The sequence below is a fragment of the Perca fluviatilis genome, chromosome 2 (assembly GCF_010015445.1).
Source record: "Perca fluviatilis chromosome 2, GENO_Pfluv_1.0, whole genome shotgun sequence".
Taxonomy (NCBI): domain Eukaryota; kingdom Metazoa; phylum Chordata; class Actinopteri; order Perciformes; family Percidae; genus Perca; species Perca fluviatilis.
The window spans coordinates 84,499-102,934 of NC_053113.1; the positions used below are offsets into that span (position 1 = coordinate 84,499).

Here is an 18,436-nt window from a genome sequence, read left to right on the forward strand (position 1 = left end):
GAAACCCTCTTGGCGGAGATGATAATGAATTTCCTCGTGTCCTGATATGGAAAATAAAAGTGCAGTGTTACACTTTCCCCGCATTCATTCATTACTAACTTATATCAGGATATTTCATTGCTCATATGTGGTGTGTTCAAAGATAATTGGTGCTACGAGAGACACTCAACATGAAGGACGAAAGTGAAGAAATGTTATTTTTTGTAATTTATTTATGAAAAAATATATTTCTTGATTCTTGACCGAGACATTAGGCACATTAACATAGACATATATACAATTCTCTTTCATAAATACACAATTACGTACAAAAAGGCAAAAAAATTAAATAGGGGGAAACTATCTTCTGGAGGATATGTACACATTGCATCGTTTTCTTAAATTAATAAAGATAGCACAAAGACACGACTACACAGAAACATAGATTTTTGGTATCAAATGGATTAGTTTAACAAAAAGAAGTCTCTCTTTGGAGTCCTACACTGTTGTAAAAGTTTCTTATTTTCTAATTTAAAAACCCAGAGGTGTGACTTTATCAGACTTGAACGCTTCAGGTTGAGTCTTGGGAACGTTGCAAACATAGAAATGATTTAATTCAACGTTTGCAGAACGACAGCAGGGTGTCTTTTTAATGCTCTTCTGTTTACTAGCTGCGACAGCAGTGGTTTGACGAAGGCAAGAAGAACGAGAAAAAGGGCAGCAAGTTTCGTTTTTTGATTCAAAGAAGAAGAAAAAACTTGGAAAACTGCAACTTTGGAAAACCTTGGAAAGCAAGTAGAATCCCAGGAAGACAAAACGAGAAAAAAATATATACGTATTTGATTTGTTAATCATGAATCCAACCTTGGCTGGACATTTTAATCCAGCCTGTTGACGCTACTTCGCTTTTGTCAGACTCTAAGTTTCGCTAAGGGCCACATTGGAAAACAAGAATCACATCAAGGGCCACAGACATTTAGAGTTAATTGTCATGTTTTCATTTTTGAAAAAGTCAAATATCTTTGACTGTATTATTGCGTGTCTTATAAAGTCTTCTCTCTTACAGTTTGGTCGACATAAAGCCAGAAAAAAAAAGTCAGCAAAAAAAGTTCCTTAGGCCAACATTAGCCGCTTTCCGACCGGAGGGATTTTCTGTTCCGACTGGACCGATTTGGGGATTTTTAAGTTCCTCTGGCCACATCTCCTGTAACTCTTTCAGCTCCTACTTCAGGGCAGGGTCTTTTCCCTTTTCACGTTTTCCACATAGCGGTGGTTAGATGGCTGTGATTATAATAACAAAAGGTCAGTTCTCCTTATGGCCACTTGGCCAGTGTGAATGCAAATGTGAAAATTTGTTTGTTTTTGGGGGGAGAGTAGTTAGCAGATCTGCTTAGAAGTGGACTGTTCCTGTAACTTCTTCGGTCGGAAAGAGGCTATAGAAAAAAGCAACGAAAACAATTTTTAAAAAAACATGGGGGGAAAAAGTGCCAAAAGCATCGGCAAAAGTGGCAAAAACTAGGTGGGCAGGAATCTATTTTACACGTGTGTTATATATCCTCAAATTGTCAAAAGGTAGATTATTTGTTCATGAGGTTAAAAGTGTAGGAAACAGCTGGATGTTGATAGAGGTACACACTCTCCCTGATTCACCTGGAGCATCACTAGACTTGGGGGGGGGGTATGACTGGAACAGTACATATGATAGGTTTAAAAAATACATAACCAGTAGAAAAGAAAAAGCTCCAGTGGATTTTGAATGGGCTCGTAAAGACAGGATTTGGATATGCGATACAAATAGAAAAAACTTCTGCACATTCGTCCTCAAATCTTGGATTTTGAGTCTTGGATTTGAAGTCCCGTTTGCAGTTTTTCTCAAGAAGAGGCACTTTTTTTACAGTTCATATGATTGTGATTGTAGTTCCTTTTTCCCCAACAGTGCCACAATGTGACGTTTCACTTTCAAAGAAAAATCTAATTAAAAAACGAATGGAGTCACAAACTGTCTAGTTTTAGCTTTTTAGACAGCAAACAGTTCAGGTTGTTTGACCTAAAAGAATTAAAATGTTCCGTGTTTCCGTTCCCGTGAGCAGGTCCTCTGACCATTTTTGATTGCCATCATGTTGTGAGATTGTACGGGAAACGGAAAGCCACGGTGATTAGGGAGCACAGCTAAAGGCACCGGTCTTTCCGGATTGGTGGGATAGATCCAAAATTTGTTACGTCCTCTCGTTTCACGTTTTGATCCAAAGATTAAAAAAAACAATTCAGATATACCGACAGACAGAAATATTATATTAAGATTTTAAAGTATATATATATATATATATAAAAAAAAAAGGATAAATAGTGCAAATGACGCTGGACATTCACTCCTTCGTCTTCACTCTCCTCCGCTGTTCTCTCTTTCTTTTCAGAATCAATTGTCATCCGAACATTGTCAATATCGAAGCAGAAAAGAATTTTAAAAAAAAAACAAGTCCTTTTCTTTTTGTGTTTCTTTCAGTTGAGCAGCAGCAATAAATATTAAATATAAAATGATGTGTGCGGAATAGATCCTCTGGACAGAAAACATTGTTCAGGCCTTCAGCGAAAAACTTCTCTCCTCCGCTGGAAACCTGGAGGTTATACCTGGGAACGACACAGAGAAACAGCGGTTAGTCATCGGCGTATGGGATGACCTTTTCTGGGTCAAAAACGTTTAATAAACAGGATGATGAATTTGGAATAACATGTTTTTTTTTTTACAAAGTTACACATCACAGTAACTAATACTCTAACGCAGTTTTTTTTTTAAATTATGTCATTAAATTACTGTTTCTAAAGCTCGGTACTTTGTTATTTTTGAGTGATTTTGTGGAATTGGGCGGAAAACCGTTAAAACTAATCTGGCAACACTGCTAGTTAGTTCACGCTTGGATATGTTTGGGCATTCCTGCAAACAGGAGAGTGTATGTAGAAACAATGATGTATATTGCTTGCTATATTTCATGCTAAGCTATAAGCTATAACAAAAGTAAAGGTCCCCCCATGTTTACAACAGCAGTTTGGTCATCATATGGTGCTGAAACTTTAATTCATCCACATTGATTCAGAATATTCCCAGTTTGTTTTACACTTATTTTTTTGGAATTCTGTATATTATTTTTCCTTCTAATGGGACTGAGTTTTCAAATCAGCATTTAGACAAACATTTCATGTTGAGAAAACCCGTCTATGTTCTCTCAGTTTGAGATATGCACTCCTGAACATTTTTTTTAACTATTATCAGACCAGTGTAATAACTGTGAGTTTAATAATTAACTTTGTCAGCTGCACAACAAACAGCAAACTGATTTGGCACAGCTGTTTTCAGTGCGCCACGCATTGGACAGCTGTAATCAACTATTTCCACTATTATTGTTGTTATTATTGTTCTACGATGGTCTACACTTTTATAAATTTAATTCAAAATGAAACTTTGGATAAATGGCTTCACTCAGTCATTTGAAAATAAAAACCAGAGGTGCGATTAGACTCTTAAGAACCGAAAATAAAAAAATACATTATAACTAAAAGGCACTGTTGTGTGTGCGTGGTTGCGTTGGTAGACGTTTTCCTCACCTCAGTAGCAAACACGCACTGCTCCCTCTGATACAGACTGTCCTTTGCAAAGCTGAGCGGAGGGATGATGATGGACGAGTCACACTTCTTACTGTTAAAGAGAGAAAGAGAGATAAAAAGGGTTGGTACCGTGCCAAACAACGAATTTCGACAGAAATACTTTGTGAAGGTGTGCGAAAAAACAGACGACAAACATGCATGAACTTGGCTTTCACAGAAGAGACATGCTTTCAAAGAAGGAGAAAAAGGAAGTTAAACAGGAAAGCACACACACATGCAGAGAAAACCATCAAACCATCATCAGGTCCTTACAGGTCAAACTTGTTCTTGGCCAGCCGCTGCTCGTCTCTCGCCAGGTTGCAGTCTGCCATTTTGTTTTTAAAAATGGCCATGTTGTCGCCGCCGTTCTCCACCAGCGCTGCATCCTTGTTGGACACTTTGAGTTGTCCTCCCATGATGAGGAAGGCCTCCTTCTCTCGCAGGCTGCCCAGCGGCGCTCCGGGCAAGCTCCCGCTATAGGGTCCGCCCCCACCGATCACCGCGTTGCGGTTGTTGACCGTCTCCAGGTCGTTCTTCACCGACGTGGTCATGGCCCTCAGCTCCCTGCCCCGTCGGAGCTGACGCAGAACGTGGATGGCCGCGAACACCAGCAGAGTCAGCGTCACCAGGCCGAGGACGACAGCGGCGATCAGCGCCGCAGATTCGCCATTCGGGGGCGGTTTTGTAGTGGGCCTGGTGACGCTGTACTCGCAGCGTGCGCCCATGAAGCCCGGGGGACACTGGCACACGGGACCGGTGAAGTGGGTGTAACACGTGCCGCCGTTGTCGCAGGGGAAATGGTCGCAAGGGCTGGCGCGCACAGAGCAGTCCTTGCCGCCGAAGCCGAGCGTGCACGTGCAGGCGAAGTCATTGATGCCGTCCACACACGTGCCGGCGTTGAGGCAGGGGTTGCCGGCGCAGTCGTCAACGTTGGTCTCGCAGCGAGAGCCAGTGAAGCCGGACCGGCAGCGGCACACGAAGTGCTTACCGACGTCCAAACACTTAGCGCCTGCAGAGAGAAAGACAGAGGAAGGTTTTTTTTTGGTTAATAACACACAACTAGAGGACCGGATGAGAGGGACAGATGTTGAGCAAAACGTCCAAACACATAACACAAATGCGGGACAAGATGTTGAACAAATGCAGCATTGCAACTGCATGGTATGGCACGACTTGACCCAACTCGCTCTTTTTAGGTTTAACATTAGTAACATTTTGAAATGTGGAGTTAAAAAAACAGCAGGCTAGTGTTGGGGTCAGAGAAAAACCATCCCTAGTAACACAGGACATCCTGCACAAATCTGCATTTTTAAATACTTGAGCTAACGTCAATAGAGACCAAGATTTTATTCACTCTTTAAAGTGCAGCAGCCCTGCTTTAAAAACACTGTTTCAGTCTGAAAATATTTTACCTTAATACTAACAGAGTTAGTTACTAACTAGTTACTTTTCTTTAGGATACACAGTACACGTGATTGTTGATTGCAAAAGCATGAAATAACTCACAAAGTTTTAAAAGGTATTAATCCTATTAATACACTTTTCCAAAGACAAGAATACTTCCTAACAAAAGCCTCCATCTGGTTGCGAGAGCAGTGAGAGAGGAGAGGGGTCTAAAGAGGGAATAAACATGTTTATTAAAACATTTCCTCACAACAGATGACGCTCATTAGGAGAGAAATGTGTAAGTGATTAGAAACATCCTGAGGGGATGTTTTCCACCGTCAGTGGAGCTTACTGTAAAACACTGAAGAGAATTGCGAATTAGAAGGAACTACATATTCGTTGCAAACCAAAACCTAAACGGACTCACTGGACTCTTTATTTAAATGTTCTGTCCATTTTGTCAAGATGCTTAATGATGACAGGGTTTGGAAAGCTGGCTTTAAAGCTTGCAAACCAATACTAAACATGTGTAACGTTTACTTAAAAAAAGAGGAAAAGGACAGATGAGTTGAGAGCACCTGAGGACACTCGTCCTGCAGAGAGTGAACTTTAGGCAATGTTTAAACGGGACCCTGAAGCTCGAAACCGCAGGCTCAACACTCTTGAATCAGGACCATATTTGGTTGTTCTGTGCAGCTCATGTGTTGCAACACTGCAAACAGAGCGGCACTACAACCAACCACTTAGCTGGGGTGTTTTTTTGGGGGGGGTTTTTTCTCCCTCTCATGCTCACTGAGAAGCAGGAATGATTGCAGATTGAAGATAAGCAGGCGGCGGTTTCTACAAGCTAATGAGGACCTGAGGGAGGACCGAAGGCTGAGCCGGGACCCCTCACACACGATAACTGTATGTAAAATGTAATATTCAGCGATAAAGTCTCATTTTGTGTGATGCCAGTTCGGCCAGTGGAGCCGTCTGATTCCGATTATCTGTCTGCTCTCGTTCGTCTGACATGAGAAAAGGTGACAGGGGAATCTATCCTTCTTTCTTTACTAAATCTCTAGAAGTTTAGTTCTTTTGACATCCTGTGAGTTCAAAAGATCTCCTAATAATATCTGTTCTTTCTGAGGATCACAATTGTAAAAACATCCCCATTCCTAAAGGTTTACTACCAGTGTTTCTACTTCTGCTTTCTTTTCTTTTTTAAATCCTCTTAACCACAACTCCTTTACAGTTTACTGTTGGACATTTTCCAAACCGTTTTCTCTTTCTTCCAGGCAGCATTTGAATGCATTTCACAATGGTGTGAAATCAACTTGCAGAGACTTGAAACTTTTTTTGTTGTTGATACATAATCCATCACTTTTAAACAGCACGCTGGATTTCTTTTCAAAACTACATAATCCTTCTGAAATCCGATTCGTGTAGTTGTCAGATAAGCAAACCCACAGCAACAAGGCATCGTGGGAGATTTGAAAAAGGATAACGTGAGCTTGTCATTTGCATTCTACGCAGATGAACAGCGCTGATTACGATGGATTCTCGCTCTGCAGTAAGTTTCAAGTCTTTGCCAGGTGATTTTAAAAAAAAAAGTGAAAGTAATGGCTTCCTGGAAGCGGATAGTACGCCTTAGAAAATGTTCAGCAGTGATGTAAAGAGAATGTCTTTTGTAGTACATAAGTTAGACGTGCCAAAAACGCCAGTCAAAAGAGGTTACACATACATTTTGTGTCACAGCAAGGTGCAACGGGTTAAGTGATCTTGTAAAACTCTGTTGGCACATGAGAGGAGCAGGCATTTCCAGAGACAAATGAGCCATCTATCAGTGCGGCGCTGACAGCTTTATCAGGCTGTGAATCGCCACCAGTGCTGGATGCCAAGACAAGAGAAACCAGGTAAAGAAAGACTGACTGAGAGGTCTGAGAGTCTCCAGGGCTGCTGCTTAGTTGTTTACGACGGCAACAATGAGGACGAACACGTTTGTGTTGTCAGACAGAAGATAAGACATGTTCAGAGGCTCCTACGTGACAAGCCGGGAGTTTATTTGCCCTTTGGCACACAAACACAAACAGACATCTGACGCGAGACTTTAAACCCAATGATCTCAGCATATATTCACTGGTGGACTTATGAAACACGTATCAAAGTTATTTTAATAAATGCCGATCGTTCGTCAGCTGAAACATAATCCCAGACTGAGTTCAGTTACTTGTATCATTTCCTTTCCTTTTCTTGCCAATCTGGCAACACAGAAACATCAAATAGTCCAACAACAGAACTTCCTCTCGCACTTAATGACTCAATTATATCCAAGTATGCTCTGTGTAAACGTTTTTGTTGGCTTACAAGATGCTCCAAAACTTGCTTACAAATTAATGCATGTCTGTTTGAAATTATTGCATTTTAAATGTTTGTATATTTTGTAAATTATAAAATGTTTGCAGATGAGTTGCACACTGCAAAGTCACTACTCAGGGACTCCTCATGTAACTGTCACGGTAGGGGGGGTCCGGTTCATTGCACGCAGAATACACGGTATAAAGATAAATAATCGTAATGTGGAACCAAAGTTCACAACACATTCAACCTGGCAAAAACAGATTTCACTTTATATAAAAAAAAAACGTGGAGTTTGTGTCCATAAATCATTGGTGGAGGTCACACTGTTTTTGGAGATAACACATGGAGCACAGTGTTTTCTTTCACTTTTCGAGTTTCACATTGACACAAAGGTCATTGACTTTAACGTGGATCAGCTCCAATCAGTATTAGTCCTTGTTATTGTGTTAGAGTGGCCTTTAAAACAAGGTAATCACTATCCTTTTATATTTTTTATACAGGCCATTACTGTTACAAAACTTAATACAATATGAGATGTGCTCGTTAGCTGTGACAGCAAACTGCAATTAGATATTCTCACAGCCAGTGCCCTTGAATTAAAACGTAAATGATTTAATAATGAAGTGATGATTTGTGAGTTATTAGTTAGGAAGTAGCAGACCCACTTTAGTACATATTGTCACTGTAAGATGTTTGGGATGTTACTTATCAGAATTTCTTTTTTAAACATTTTTCAATAATAGTTTCAGTTTGTTTCCGAGCGTATTATTAGAAATGTGACTGCTTTTGTCCAAATTGTATATGCCCTGAGCTTCTATACGAATGCCAACGATGTTTCTGTCTTTTTCACCTGTATTCTGAGTTTTTGCTGAGACAGTTTTGATTGTGTCTTGCAGACAGATCAGCCTGTGGTAACTGCGGCGTTCCGCAGGGCTCAACTCTTGGGCCACTTCTATTTTATAATGTCAAAATTGCAAAACCCAAAAAGGTAACACTTTCACTCACTGAGTTTGAGCCAATAGAAAGATATATCAGATCATTATACCAGCTTGTTCTTGTAAATAGTTTGATATTGATTGACGCTGGATGAACTGCGGTATGTGGACGAATGATTAACTGGTATGCTGACTGATAATTCACCCTTCATGATATACAGCTGTCTCCCAGTTGGCAAAAACACAGCCAAGTTTGTACATTCATGGCGGTGTACACTGATCTGCATAAAGGTCTGAATGTCTCTGCAACAACCTGCAGCAGATGGATCCAGTCAGTGAAACTTAAGATCTAAAAGCAGATTAACTACCAGGGGAAAAGTTGTGCAGGTTTCAAACACTTTGACAAGATTGTGAACTAAGTGCAAGTACTTTTCCTTTGCCTCGACTGGGTAACATTACCGTTGTTTAACCTGCATAACAAGACTGTCAGATTCTAGCCAAACCAAAGTGGATTAATGATGAGATAACCCACAGTTCAGAGTAATCAACACCAGCAGTAGTAGCAGGGCACTTGACCGACTTGGCAAGTTGTTAAGCAATGACCTAAATGAAACTCCTCACCTACAGCTACTATATTAGTGTAAACAGCTTTGACAAATGCGTTTGTTGGTGAATGTGTAAGACTTTATTACTATACAAACACAACAGAAGCTTTATACCAAAAAGTCGTGTTTCCAACTGATTTTAAGTAGCTTCTAAAAAGTAGAGAAGATGTCAGACTGGACAATAATTTACCTTAATATCTTGCTACTGTACCCTTAAGTACAGCTGCAAAGATTATAATTGTCAACTATTAAATTAATTGCCAACTATTTTGATAATTGATTAATCTGTTCGAGTCATTTTTGTATGTAAATGAAAGTCATCTTTACATGCAGCCCTAACCTTAAGTCAGCGATTTCACCTGAGGGGTGTACTACTACTACTACTACTACTACTACTACTACTACTACTCAATGCACTCTTCGAACATTCAGTAGTTCAGAGCGAGACAAAAATAAGCTTCCAGATAAAATAAAACACTATTCTTGCTCAGATCTGCATCACTGATATAGGCTACACAACGCCACGAAAACAGTTGGGCTTCGATCGGTGGCATTTCTAATGTGACTAACTGGTTTGCCTTTACAACGTATTCTTATTCTGTATCGCTCATAGATTGAATAATGACTACGGAGTGACAGTGATTAGCGAAAGGTGCTTCTTTTAGCCGATTTCAAGCCGAAACTCGCAACAAAAACGACTCTGGTCGTGGTGACCTCGAGGTTAAAAGAGAGCAACCTTCGTAACATTGAAATCTCTCACTTTATGCTCAACATCCTTCGCCAACCAAACCACCAATCTCACTTCGTTGGACATACGTCTGCTATTTGTAGCTACAGATACAGAAAAATCTCCCCCTAAACCCAATAATGCAATGATCTAATTCTCTTGTCTTTGGACAGAACTTCCTGAGAAACAACCACAAAGCTACAAAAGGCAAAATGCCAAGATTCTTGAGATGTATTTATATCTGGAGCTGCTTCACTGGGAACGGAGAAGAAACTGATTACAGGAAGAGGTTGAATGCCGGGCCGCCTGCAAGTCTGAACTTCTAGAAAGCTATCCAACCGTCTGTACCGATCTGGCAGGCACTCACAGGTCCCGAAAAAGATCTGGGTATGCTTCATGTTTTTAATTTGTTTTACAACCAAGTTGCAGCTTTAGATTAATTCAGTAAGTGCAGGATCAGTTTCACCAATCAGAGGCAAACAGGTTAATTCTGGCCTCACTTGCTCGCACTTTTGTATTAGGTTCCCTTCAAAAGTGATTTTTATAAAAAAAGCCACATCTGCGGCTCTGCAAAACTGTTTATGACGAACAGATGCCCGTATTTTGTTCTTCTACAGCTTAATTAAGCTTCGAGTGGCCGCGTGTCTGAGCTTTTACAATGTCACAGGTCAAATTTCAATTTTGTAATACTCTCTGAAGCCACTACAGATCCTTAAACTGTTAAATCTACCTACAAGGCTGCAAAAAAAGTGCTTTGTTCAGACAGAAAAGGATAAAAAAAATCCCAGCTAAGGAAAAGTCATCTATCAAACTCACTCAAGTGTGCGAGTGGAAGTCTGTACAGTCATGTGCAGGCTGGTTATTTGCGCGACATGGCTACAGGTGGTTTCGTACCGTTAGCGCAGGGGTTGCTGCTGCATTTGTCCATCCTCTTCTCGCAGTTGGAGCCCGTGTACCCGGGTGGGCAGCGGCAGCTGTACCCGCCGGCGACGTTCTCGACGCAGGTCCCTCCGTTAAAACACGGCCCGTCGGCGCACGTCATGGCGCTGATCTCGCAGTTCTTCCCGTAGAAACCCTGGGGGCACTCGCACGAATAATCGTTCTCCGAATCCTGGAGGAAAAGAATAGTAGAGAACAAAGGGTGAGAGGGTGCAGACTTCTCTCTTGTACTAACTTCACAGTCACAGTCTAACCCCCCCCAAAAAACTTTCTTCTACCCACCTACTGTGCAATATTTAACATTTAATACTATTGATAATACTGTGCAATTCCATTACTGTGCAATATCTGTATACTGTGCAATTCCATTACTGTGCAATATCTGTATACTGTGCAATTCCATTACTGTGCAATATCTGTATACTGTGCAATATCTGTATACTGTGCAATATCTGTATACTGTGCAATTCCATTACTGTGCAATATCTGTATACTGTGCAATATCTGTATACTGTGCAATACCATTACTCTCATTGTCCAATATCTATTACTCATTGAATATGATCACCACTCTTGGGCAATATTCAAATAATGTGCAATAACCCACGCTGCATATCACACTGTATATAAAAACATATTTTTATATGTATATAGCATCTCAGAACTGTGCATCTTACCCCCCTTCTTTTCATGTTGTTATATTTATTTTACCTACATGTTGGCACTGGAAAAGGAGTTGCTTTTAATCTCATTGTACATGTGTGTTTATATAGTGACAATAAAAGGCATTATATTCTATTCTATTCTTATGTTTTAAGCTGCACTGGATTCTGGGTGGGGAAAGAAGAAGCTATTTGCTAAATGACAAAACTTTGACGAATGCCAAACGAGAGTTTTTTTTTAGGCAACCTTCTTGGGCCAGCTCCATCAGATCCGTTTCGGTGACTTACTTTGCAGCTGCCGCCGTTCTTGCAAGGGTTGCTGTCGCACTCGTTGGTCTCGACCTCGCAGTTTTGGCCGGTGAACCCGGGCCGGCAGGTGCAGGTGTAGCTGCCCTGGCCGGTGTTGGTGCACGAAGCGCCGTTCTGGCACGGCTTGTGGTTGGTGCAGTAGTTCAGGTCTGGAGTTTGGAAAACAGGAGAAGTGTTCCAGCGAGGTTAGGTTACGGTTTCATTAAGATTTCAATCTAACTAATGAGTCTGTCTGTCCTCCGGTTTTCTCGACAACCGTTCGTCCGAACTACAGTTGAAAATTAGCCTAAGTGGCTAACACTGGCGCATTTACAGAAATGTTGATTAATGTGCATTGTCCTAATCTATTCCAGATGAAGAAAGGGAGAAAAAAAAAGGAGATGTTACATCGTAGCTAACTCAAACCATTCACGCATCAGCGATGTAACTTTCGGAAAAGGTACGCCCCAATTAGCTGCTACTGAATGACGCAGACGCAACTTTAGCATGGCGGGATCTCGAAAAAGCTGCGAACAACAATACCGGAGGCCAAGCATTCGTCCCGTTCCAAACACGTACGTTTTAAACGGGCACGGCATTAGTTTCTTGCACAAAAAAACTATTAAGTTATGCAGACAAATAAGAAGAAAAGAAAAAGGTAACACAGTGTCATGTCGCTCTTGTGTAGAAACCTTCTAGTAAAGTGTAACGAAATGAACTTTAGGGAGACTTCAGAAGAGACCTTCCCAATTAAAAATGCAAGTCTTTTGTTTATATATTCTAACTGATGTCATTGGATGATTGCACATTAAAGTAATTTTCTTGCAAAACGTTGTCTTATCCTCTACAGAACGATGGACAAAGAGGTTGGGGTTGTCTGACACCCTTTTCACCATAACCTTTGTAACAATATTTGTACTACATGATGAGAAAACTATAATATATAGGCTACTATAATAGTGCCCACAGTATTTGGTGTCAAGATATGAAGCCAAGAGAAGTTGCAGGTTTTGTAAAACACGAATGAAATATGATATCAAGAGTTTAAGTGAAGGTTTTCGGCTTTTCGTGTCAAACTGGCAAACGAAAGCCGCTAAGTAGCAGACAGGTGATGTGATGTTTGTGCTGAACCTTCAAATGCACAGAAAACACTCAAATCTCTTCGCGTATTTCTTTTTATTCTGCAAACAATCTTGAATTGCACAGGCGCCACTGTAGCTTGTGCACAAGATGTTTTTCTCTACCGGAACGTTTTTCCAGGCTATCTCTCTTCGCTCACTGCTGCATTTCACAGCCCTTCATTTGTGTCAAATATAACAGCTCTTAATCAATTAATACAGTTAATGAAGCATGCGTGGGGTTTCTTTTTTTTCAGGGTTGAACCGGCAGCCCACCTTGGTTACAGAACAGGCCGCCCCATCCCTCCCGGCAGTTGCACTGCCAGGGCTGCTGGCACGTCCCGTGGACGCAGCTCGGGTGTCGGGCGCACTCGTCGCAGCGCTCGCCCTGCCAGCCCTGCCGGCACGCACACTCGCCGGGAGCCTCGCAGAAGCCGTGCTGCTCGCTGCACCCCGCGGCACAGATGGCTGATGGGGGAGGAAGAGAAGAGAAAGGGAGGGAGAGGGAGGAAGAAGAAGGAGAGAGTGTTACTATGAGTGCATGCGCGTGTGTCCCGTGCTCTTCGTTTGACTCACAAAACACACACCCCACAGAGGCCTCACTCTCTCACACACACACACACACACACACACACACACACACACACACACGCCCCTACAAGTGCTTGTTAAGCACCGAACGAAGCAGCTGGCCAGCATAACAAAAGCAGCACATGCCGTCTCTTTTCACGCACGGCAGCGCACATTAAGCTCCAGCGCGTGTCCCTGTTAAAACGGGCGGCCCCGGGGGCCCGACTGTTGAGCTAAAAACAAAAGGAGCAGACCGCAGGGCCAAGACACACACACACACACACACACACACACACACACACACACTGGAAACAACAGCAGCTCTAAGATCTCTTTTCATTTTGTCCTCCACAGCAACCAGGGCCAGCGACGGCGATGACAACTGCTTGACTTAACAATTTCAGGAGAAAAAAATGAAGCGCCAAGGGTCCTATTCTTTACAACTCCTCCCCCCTATCTCCCCCCCCCAATTCTAATCTGAAGAAACGTTCGGATAGAAAACGGAGGGAGTGCAGAGGAGGAGGGGGAACACTACTGGTAAAAAAAAAAAAAAAAATCTATCTTCTATTTTATCTAGAAGCTCTTCTTAAAAGTGTATACAGCATCCGACATGTTGAAGTCTCTACAAACTCCACTGCATGCCGATAAAATACTTTATAGGCACCTTAAAGGACCCTTCTGATTTTTTTTTTGGGAGGGGGAATGTTTGCTTGAAAAGTTAAATTCTTCTTATCTCATGCAAGTGTGTTTAAGAAATGAGATCCCAAATGTGGAAAAAAAAAAGTAGAAGGAAGGAGCAGTTCAGTGGTTTTATTGAATTTTGAGCGTTTTAATTCAATTTCATAGCATTATTAGGCCGTCGTTGATTACAATTACATTGCAATTACATTGCTTTTATCCAAAGCGACTTACAATTGCTATATACGTCCGAGGCTGCATGCCTCTGGAGGAGCTAGGGGTTAAGTGCCTTGCTCAGGGACACATTGGTTGATGTATCGCAGTGGGAATCAAACCCAGGTCTCCCACACCAAAGGCACGTGTCATATCCACTGCGCCACCACCTACCCATCAACAAACGCTCCTCTGATCTTAACTTTTAATCAAAATAATTCATGATTTCTGCTTCTTTTTTAACACAGAAAGTGGGTTAGTGTTAATGGCGTACGTATATATACTGGCGGCAGCGGATAAACGCGCTGAAAACGTGGACAAATTCGACAAAAAGTTGGACAAAAAAACACAAATAAACGAGGGCTAAGAGAGCGTAAAAGTGTGAAAAACAACTTACGGTCCGAGCAGTACTCGCCAGCCCAGCCCTCCAGGCAGCGGCGCTGGCCCTCCCCGTCGCAGGCGTAGTGGCCGAAGGTGTCGTTGCGCGGGCGGCAGAAGGCCGAGCAGTCGGCGCCGTGGTAGTGCTCGTCGCACACCACGTGGTAGGAGTAGCGCAGCTCGCTCTGGTCGCCAAAGTGCACGTCCTGGGACCAGTCCTCGCCGACTGCCAGCCTGCGGCGCATGGCCAGGCGGCTGATCAGGTTGTTCTGGTTCTCTGCACGAACAGAAAAAGGGAGGAGGAGGAGGAGGAGGAGGAGGAGGAGGAGGAGGAGGAGAGGAAGGGAGGAGGAAGAGATGGAGATGGTTTTATTGCAAAAGGGGATATGAGTAGGGCTGTGCAATTGGTCGAAATGCAATCGTGTGATCATGATTTTCGGGCTCCCAACGATCACAAAAAACAGAATAAATCGAGAAAAACTTATTATTTATCTCGTTACGTTTTGCAAGTAAACGCTTATTTTAAATAGGAAAAGTATTAAAGGCAAATTTCACAGTTGTATGTTTTTTTTTTACAGTCGATTTATTTAACTTGTTCCAATGTTTTTTAAGTTCAATAATTGCAACGTTGCTTTGTAACTTTGTAAACTACAGAGCGTGGTCTAGACCTACTCTAGCTGTACAGTGTCTCGAGATAACTCTTGTTATGATTTGACACTGTAAATAAAATTGAATTGCAGCATCTTCCCAGAAGTTAACGAAGCAATCGTGTCACATTATCGTGATTACAACGTTGACCGAAATAATCGTGATTGTGTTTTTTTTTCTCCATAAATCGAGCAGCCCTGGGACCGAGTACCCCAAAATAAAGATGCTCGAATGAATAGCTTGTGGGTGCAGGGAGGGGCCCTTAGAAAATGCCTTTCTACAGGACCCAGAATTTGAAGATTTATTGTGTCTGTGTTTCGGACAGCTGAGGTTAGCGTGCGTCTGTAACGAGATCTCAGTCACGCGAGATCTCTCAGTCACGCGAGATCTCGTGTGACATCCATACGATGCTTTAACCGTCACCGTTTAGAGCTGCGAAGATGACTCTTGGTGCGCTTTTTAAAATCAATCGGCAACTCAAGGCTTCTTATGGTGTGGTTTTCAAAATATTCGATTTTCTTCTTTGCCTATGTGAGCTACCAGCCATGTAATATATACTGTAATATATAACTTGTTTTTTGATATTTCTCTATTTGCTTGCTGCGCATCAGAGTGTGAATGTGTGTGAATGTGTGTGAATGTGTGTGAATGTGTGTGAATGTGTGTGAATGGTTCCTGTACTGTGTTAAAGCGCTCTGAGTAGTCGTTAAGACTAGAAAAGCGCCATATATAAACACAGTCCATTTACATTTACATTTTGTTATTGCTTTCAATTTAGTTTTTTAGTCCTTTTTTTTGTCATTTAGTTCTGTCAGCAGATATTGTTCTTTTTATTTTCTGTATATGTCATGAAATGTGTTAATATTGTCTGATTAAATGCTGTTTTTGGACCCCAGGCGTCAAGCTAATGGGGACCCTTGTAATAAAATACTAATACAAAACTCTTTTTGTCGATCGATTAATCGGTTTGAACAGAAGCATTTTAAAAGTGCTCTACACACACACACACACACACACATTAACCCTCTCTTTTCTAGACTGGGAGTGTGTTCAGTGGGTGAACAGCGCCGCTGTCGCCGCCTGGCGGTGAAACAGCAGCACTGCAGCCGCAGTATATTTTTTTTATATTGAAGAACTCACAAACATAAGTACATACAATGTCTCGTAGAGGATGCACATTCAATCAAATACACACACACACAGGAGAAAATAATATTCAACTTTGACGAGAACAAGGAAATATATAGATAAATAAAAATTTAAAAAAAGAAAACTTACCTGTAGACTCGAGTCCGGAAGACTCCAAAGCGTTCCAGGCTTCAACGATCAGAGAGAAAGTCTCCTGAAATGATTTAGACAGGATGCATTAATAACCGGGTAATCAGTGTGTTTGCACGTGCATATGTTGAGTCCTGTAGGAGAGACAATGATTGTGTGTTTTTTTTTAATGGCTCAACGTCCCCCTCTTCTAACTTTTATCTCACGTCTGGGAAGTGAAATTTAAAAAAATAAATAAACAGGCGATAAGCCTCGGAATGCAAACTGTCGGTTTGTAAATTGAAAAAAACAAAAACAAATGTGAGGCAGCATGTTCCAGCAGGACTGACACATTGTTTTCAAAAGTCCCTGCTTTACATTTTTGGGACGAGAAAGAACTTGTGATTTTCGTCACTTACCGGCCACTTGAACTGAAAGGGCACCCTGACGGGCGCGCTCCCGGACACGGAGTCGGAGTCGGCGCTGAAGACCTCTGTGAGCGCGGTGCCGTACGTGCACGGCGGCTCCGGGTTGATAACCTCCTGTGCGTGCTGGAGGCACACGCGGAAGAAGACCTGGCAGTCCCGGGACTTGGAGCTGCAGACGCCGCGCGAGCTGGTGAAGGAGTTGATCTTCAGCTCGAAGACCCCTTTGGAAAGGACCTAAAGTGTGTGTGGGGGGGGAGAAAAGGGGTGTGTGGAGGGGGGAGAAGGGTCAACCACTGAGAGGGAATAGTTGCACGATACGAGGCAATAACCTTTAGATATAAAAGATAAGAAAGTGCGCAAAACAAACGTGCACAAGCACACAGTTCCTCCACTGCTGCAAACGCTGGGAAACTTCTACACAATACACTCGTTTTATTTCTGCACACATCGGAGATATTTGTGAGTTCAGACTCTCTGAAATGCATCATTTACCGGCTTAGACATCCATACACGTGTGGAATTAAAATGTGTGGAATTCAAGTCCCGCAGAAATATAAAAAATAGAAGTAAAAACGGTGAAAAAAGGAGAGCTGCGCGTAAAAAGCGCACGTCTCCAAAACAGCCGAAAAACCCCAAAGAATGTTAAATTCCTGCGAGTGTTGTGCTGTCAGTGCTACTCACCGTCTGCGCGGATACAAGCAGCAGGAGACACGGCAGAAACAGACGCGCCATGGCGTGTCGGCACGGGGCGTCCAGGGGGGCACACACAAAGCTCTGGAGATCCAACAAGGTGGGTTTTCAAAAAAAAAAAAACTCCAAAGAAACGTGCGTAAAATCCAAAACGGGAAACACAATTTCCCCCACAACAAGGAAAACAGAGCGCGTCAGATGAAGAAATAGGCCTAGAAAGAAACGCTGCGTAAAAGAAGAAAAAAACAACAACAACAACACTGGTTTAAAGTCAGAGGAGCAGTCAGTGTTTGCTCGCCAGCGGGCTGGATGGAGAGAGGGAGAGACAGAGAGAGAGAAGGGGAAAAAAAGAGAGTAAAATCCGCTCGGTTGCTGAACTGTGGACTGTGGCAGCGGCGGCTACACCTCGCTTTTATAGAGTGTGTGTGTGTGGGGGGGAGGGAGGAGGAGGAGGAGGAGGAGGAGGGGGACAGAGCGCTGCAAAAAATATCCACCTGAAGAACAAGTCCTCCCCCATCTTCCGCTGAAGAAACTCACAAACTTTCCCCCTTTCCACTCAGTCAGACCTTCCTGTCCAACAGGGAAGCGCTGCAGCCTGCGGGGCTGAAAAACTCAAAACCAGGGCGCAGTAGATTCCCATCACTGCTGTTGACTGTTCTGCCAGGACTTTTATTCTTTTATTATTTCACGTACTTCTTTTTTTTTTTTTTTATTATTATTATGTTACCTTTTCCTGGCAGCCGTCTGGTTCGTGACAGGTGTCGTGCCAAAAAAAAAAAAAAAAAAAGAAGAGATTGCGCACTGGATCATAACAAAATCCTGCCTCCTTTTCTTTTTTGTAGTTTCCAACTTTGCCTCAAAATGACTTGATTTGATATATTTTATATATAGGGTTATATATCTATTATAGCCCGCACCACACGGTGCGTATACCTGTTGAAACTAACCCATGGCAT

The 18,436-nt window shown here is 42.3% G+C and overlaps 1 protein-coding gene across 1 annotated transcript; it reads right to left on the minus strand.

The window, feature by feature from the left end:
- Window positions 1-1,654: 1,654 nt before the first annotated feature.
- Window positions 1,655-17,857, minus strand: dlc (deltaC). Its single transcript, XM_039786679.1, has 10 exons — window positions 17,472-17,857; window positions 16,782-17,024; window positions 16,384-16,447; window positions 14,477-14,734; window positions 12,895-13,086; window positions 11,501-11,670; window positions 10,506-10,722; window positions 3,892-4,627; window positions 3,580-3,670; window positions 1,655-2,607 (listed from the first exon to the last, which is right to left on the minus strand). The coding sequence occupies exons 1-10, from the start codon at window positions 17,520-17,522 to the stop codon at window positions 2,602-2,604; spliced, it is 2,028 nt and encodes a 675-aa protein (XP_039642613.1). The 5' UTR covers window positions 17,523-17,857; the 3' UTR covers window positions 1,655-2,601.
- Between the last annotated feature and the right edge of the window lie 579 nt (window positions 17,858-18,436).

Coding starts and splice junctions, on each gene's coding strand:
- dlc (XM_039786679.1), bottom strand. CDS start 17,522: ATGGCGCGTCTGTTTCTGCCGTGTCTCCTGCTGCTTGTATCCGCGCAG. Junction 16,448..16,781: donor CCTTTCAGTTCAAGTGGCCG/GTAAGTGACGAA, acceptor AAATCATTTCAG/GAGACTTTCTCTCTGATCGT. Junction 10,723..11,500: donor AGAACGGCGGCAGCTGCAAA/GTAAGTCACCGA, acceptor CTTTTCCTCCAG/GATTCGGAGAACGATTATTC.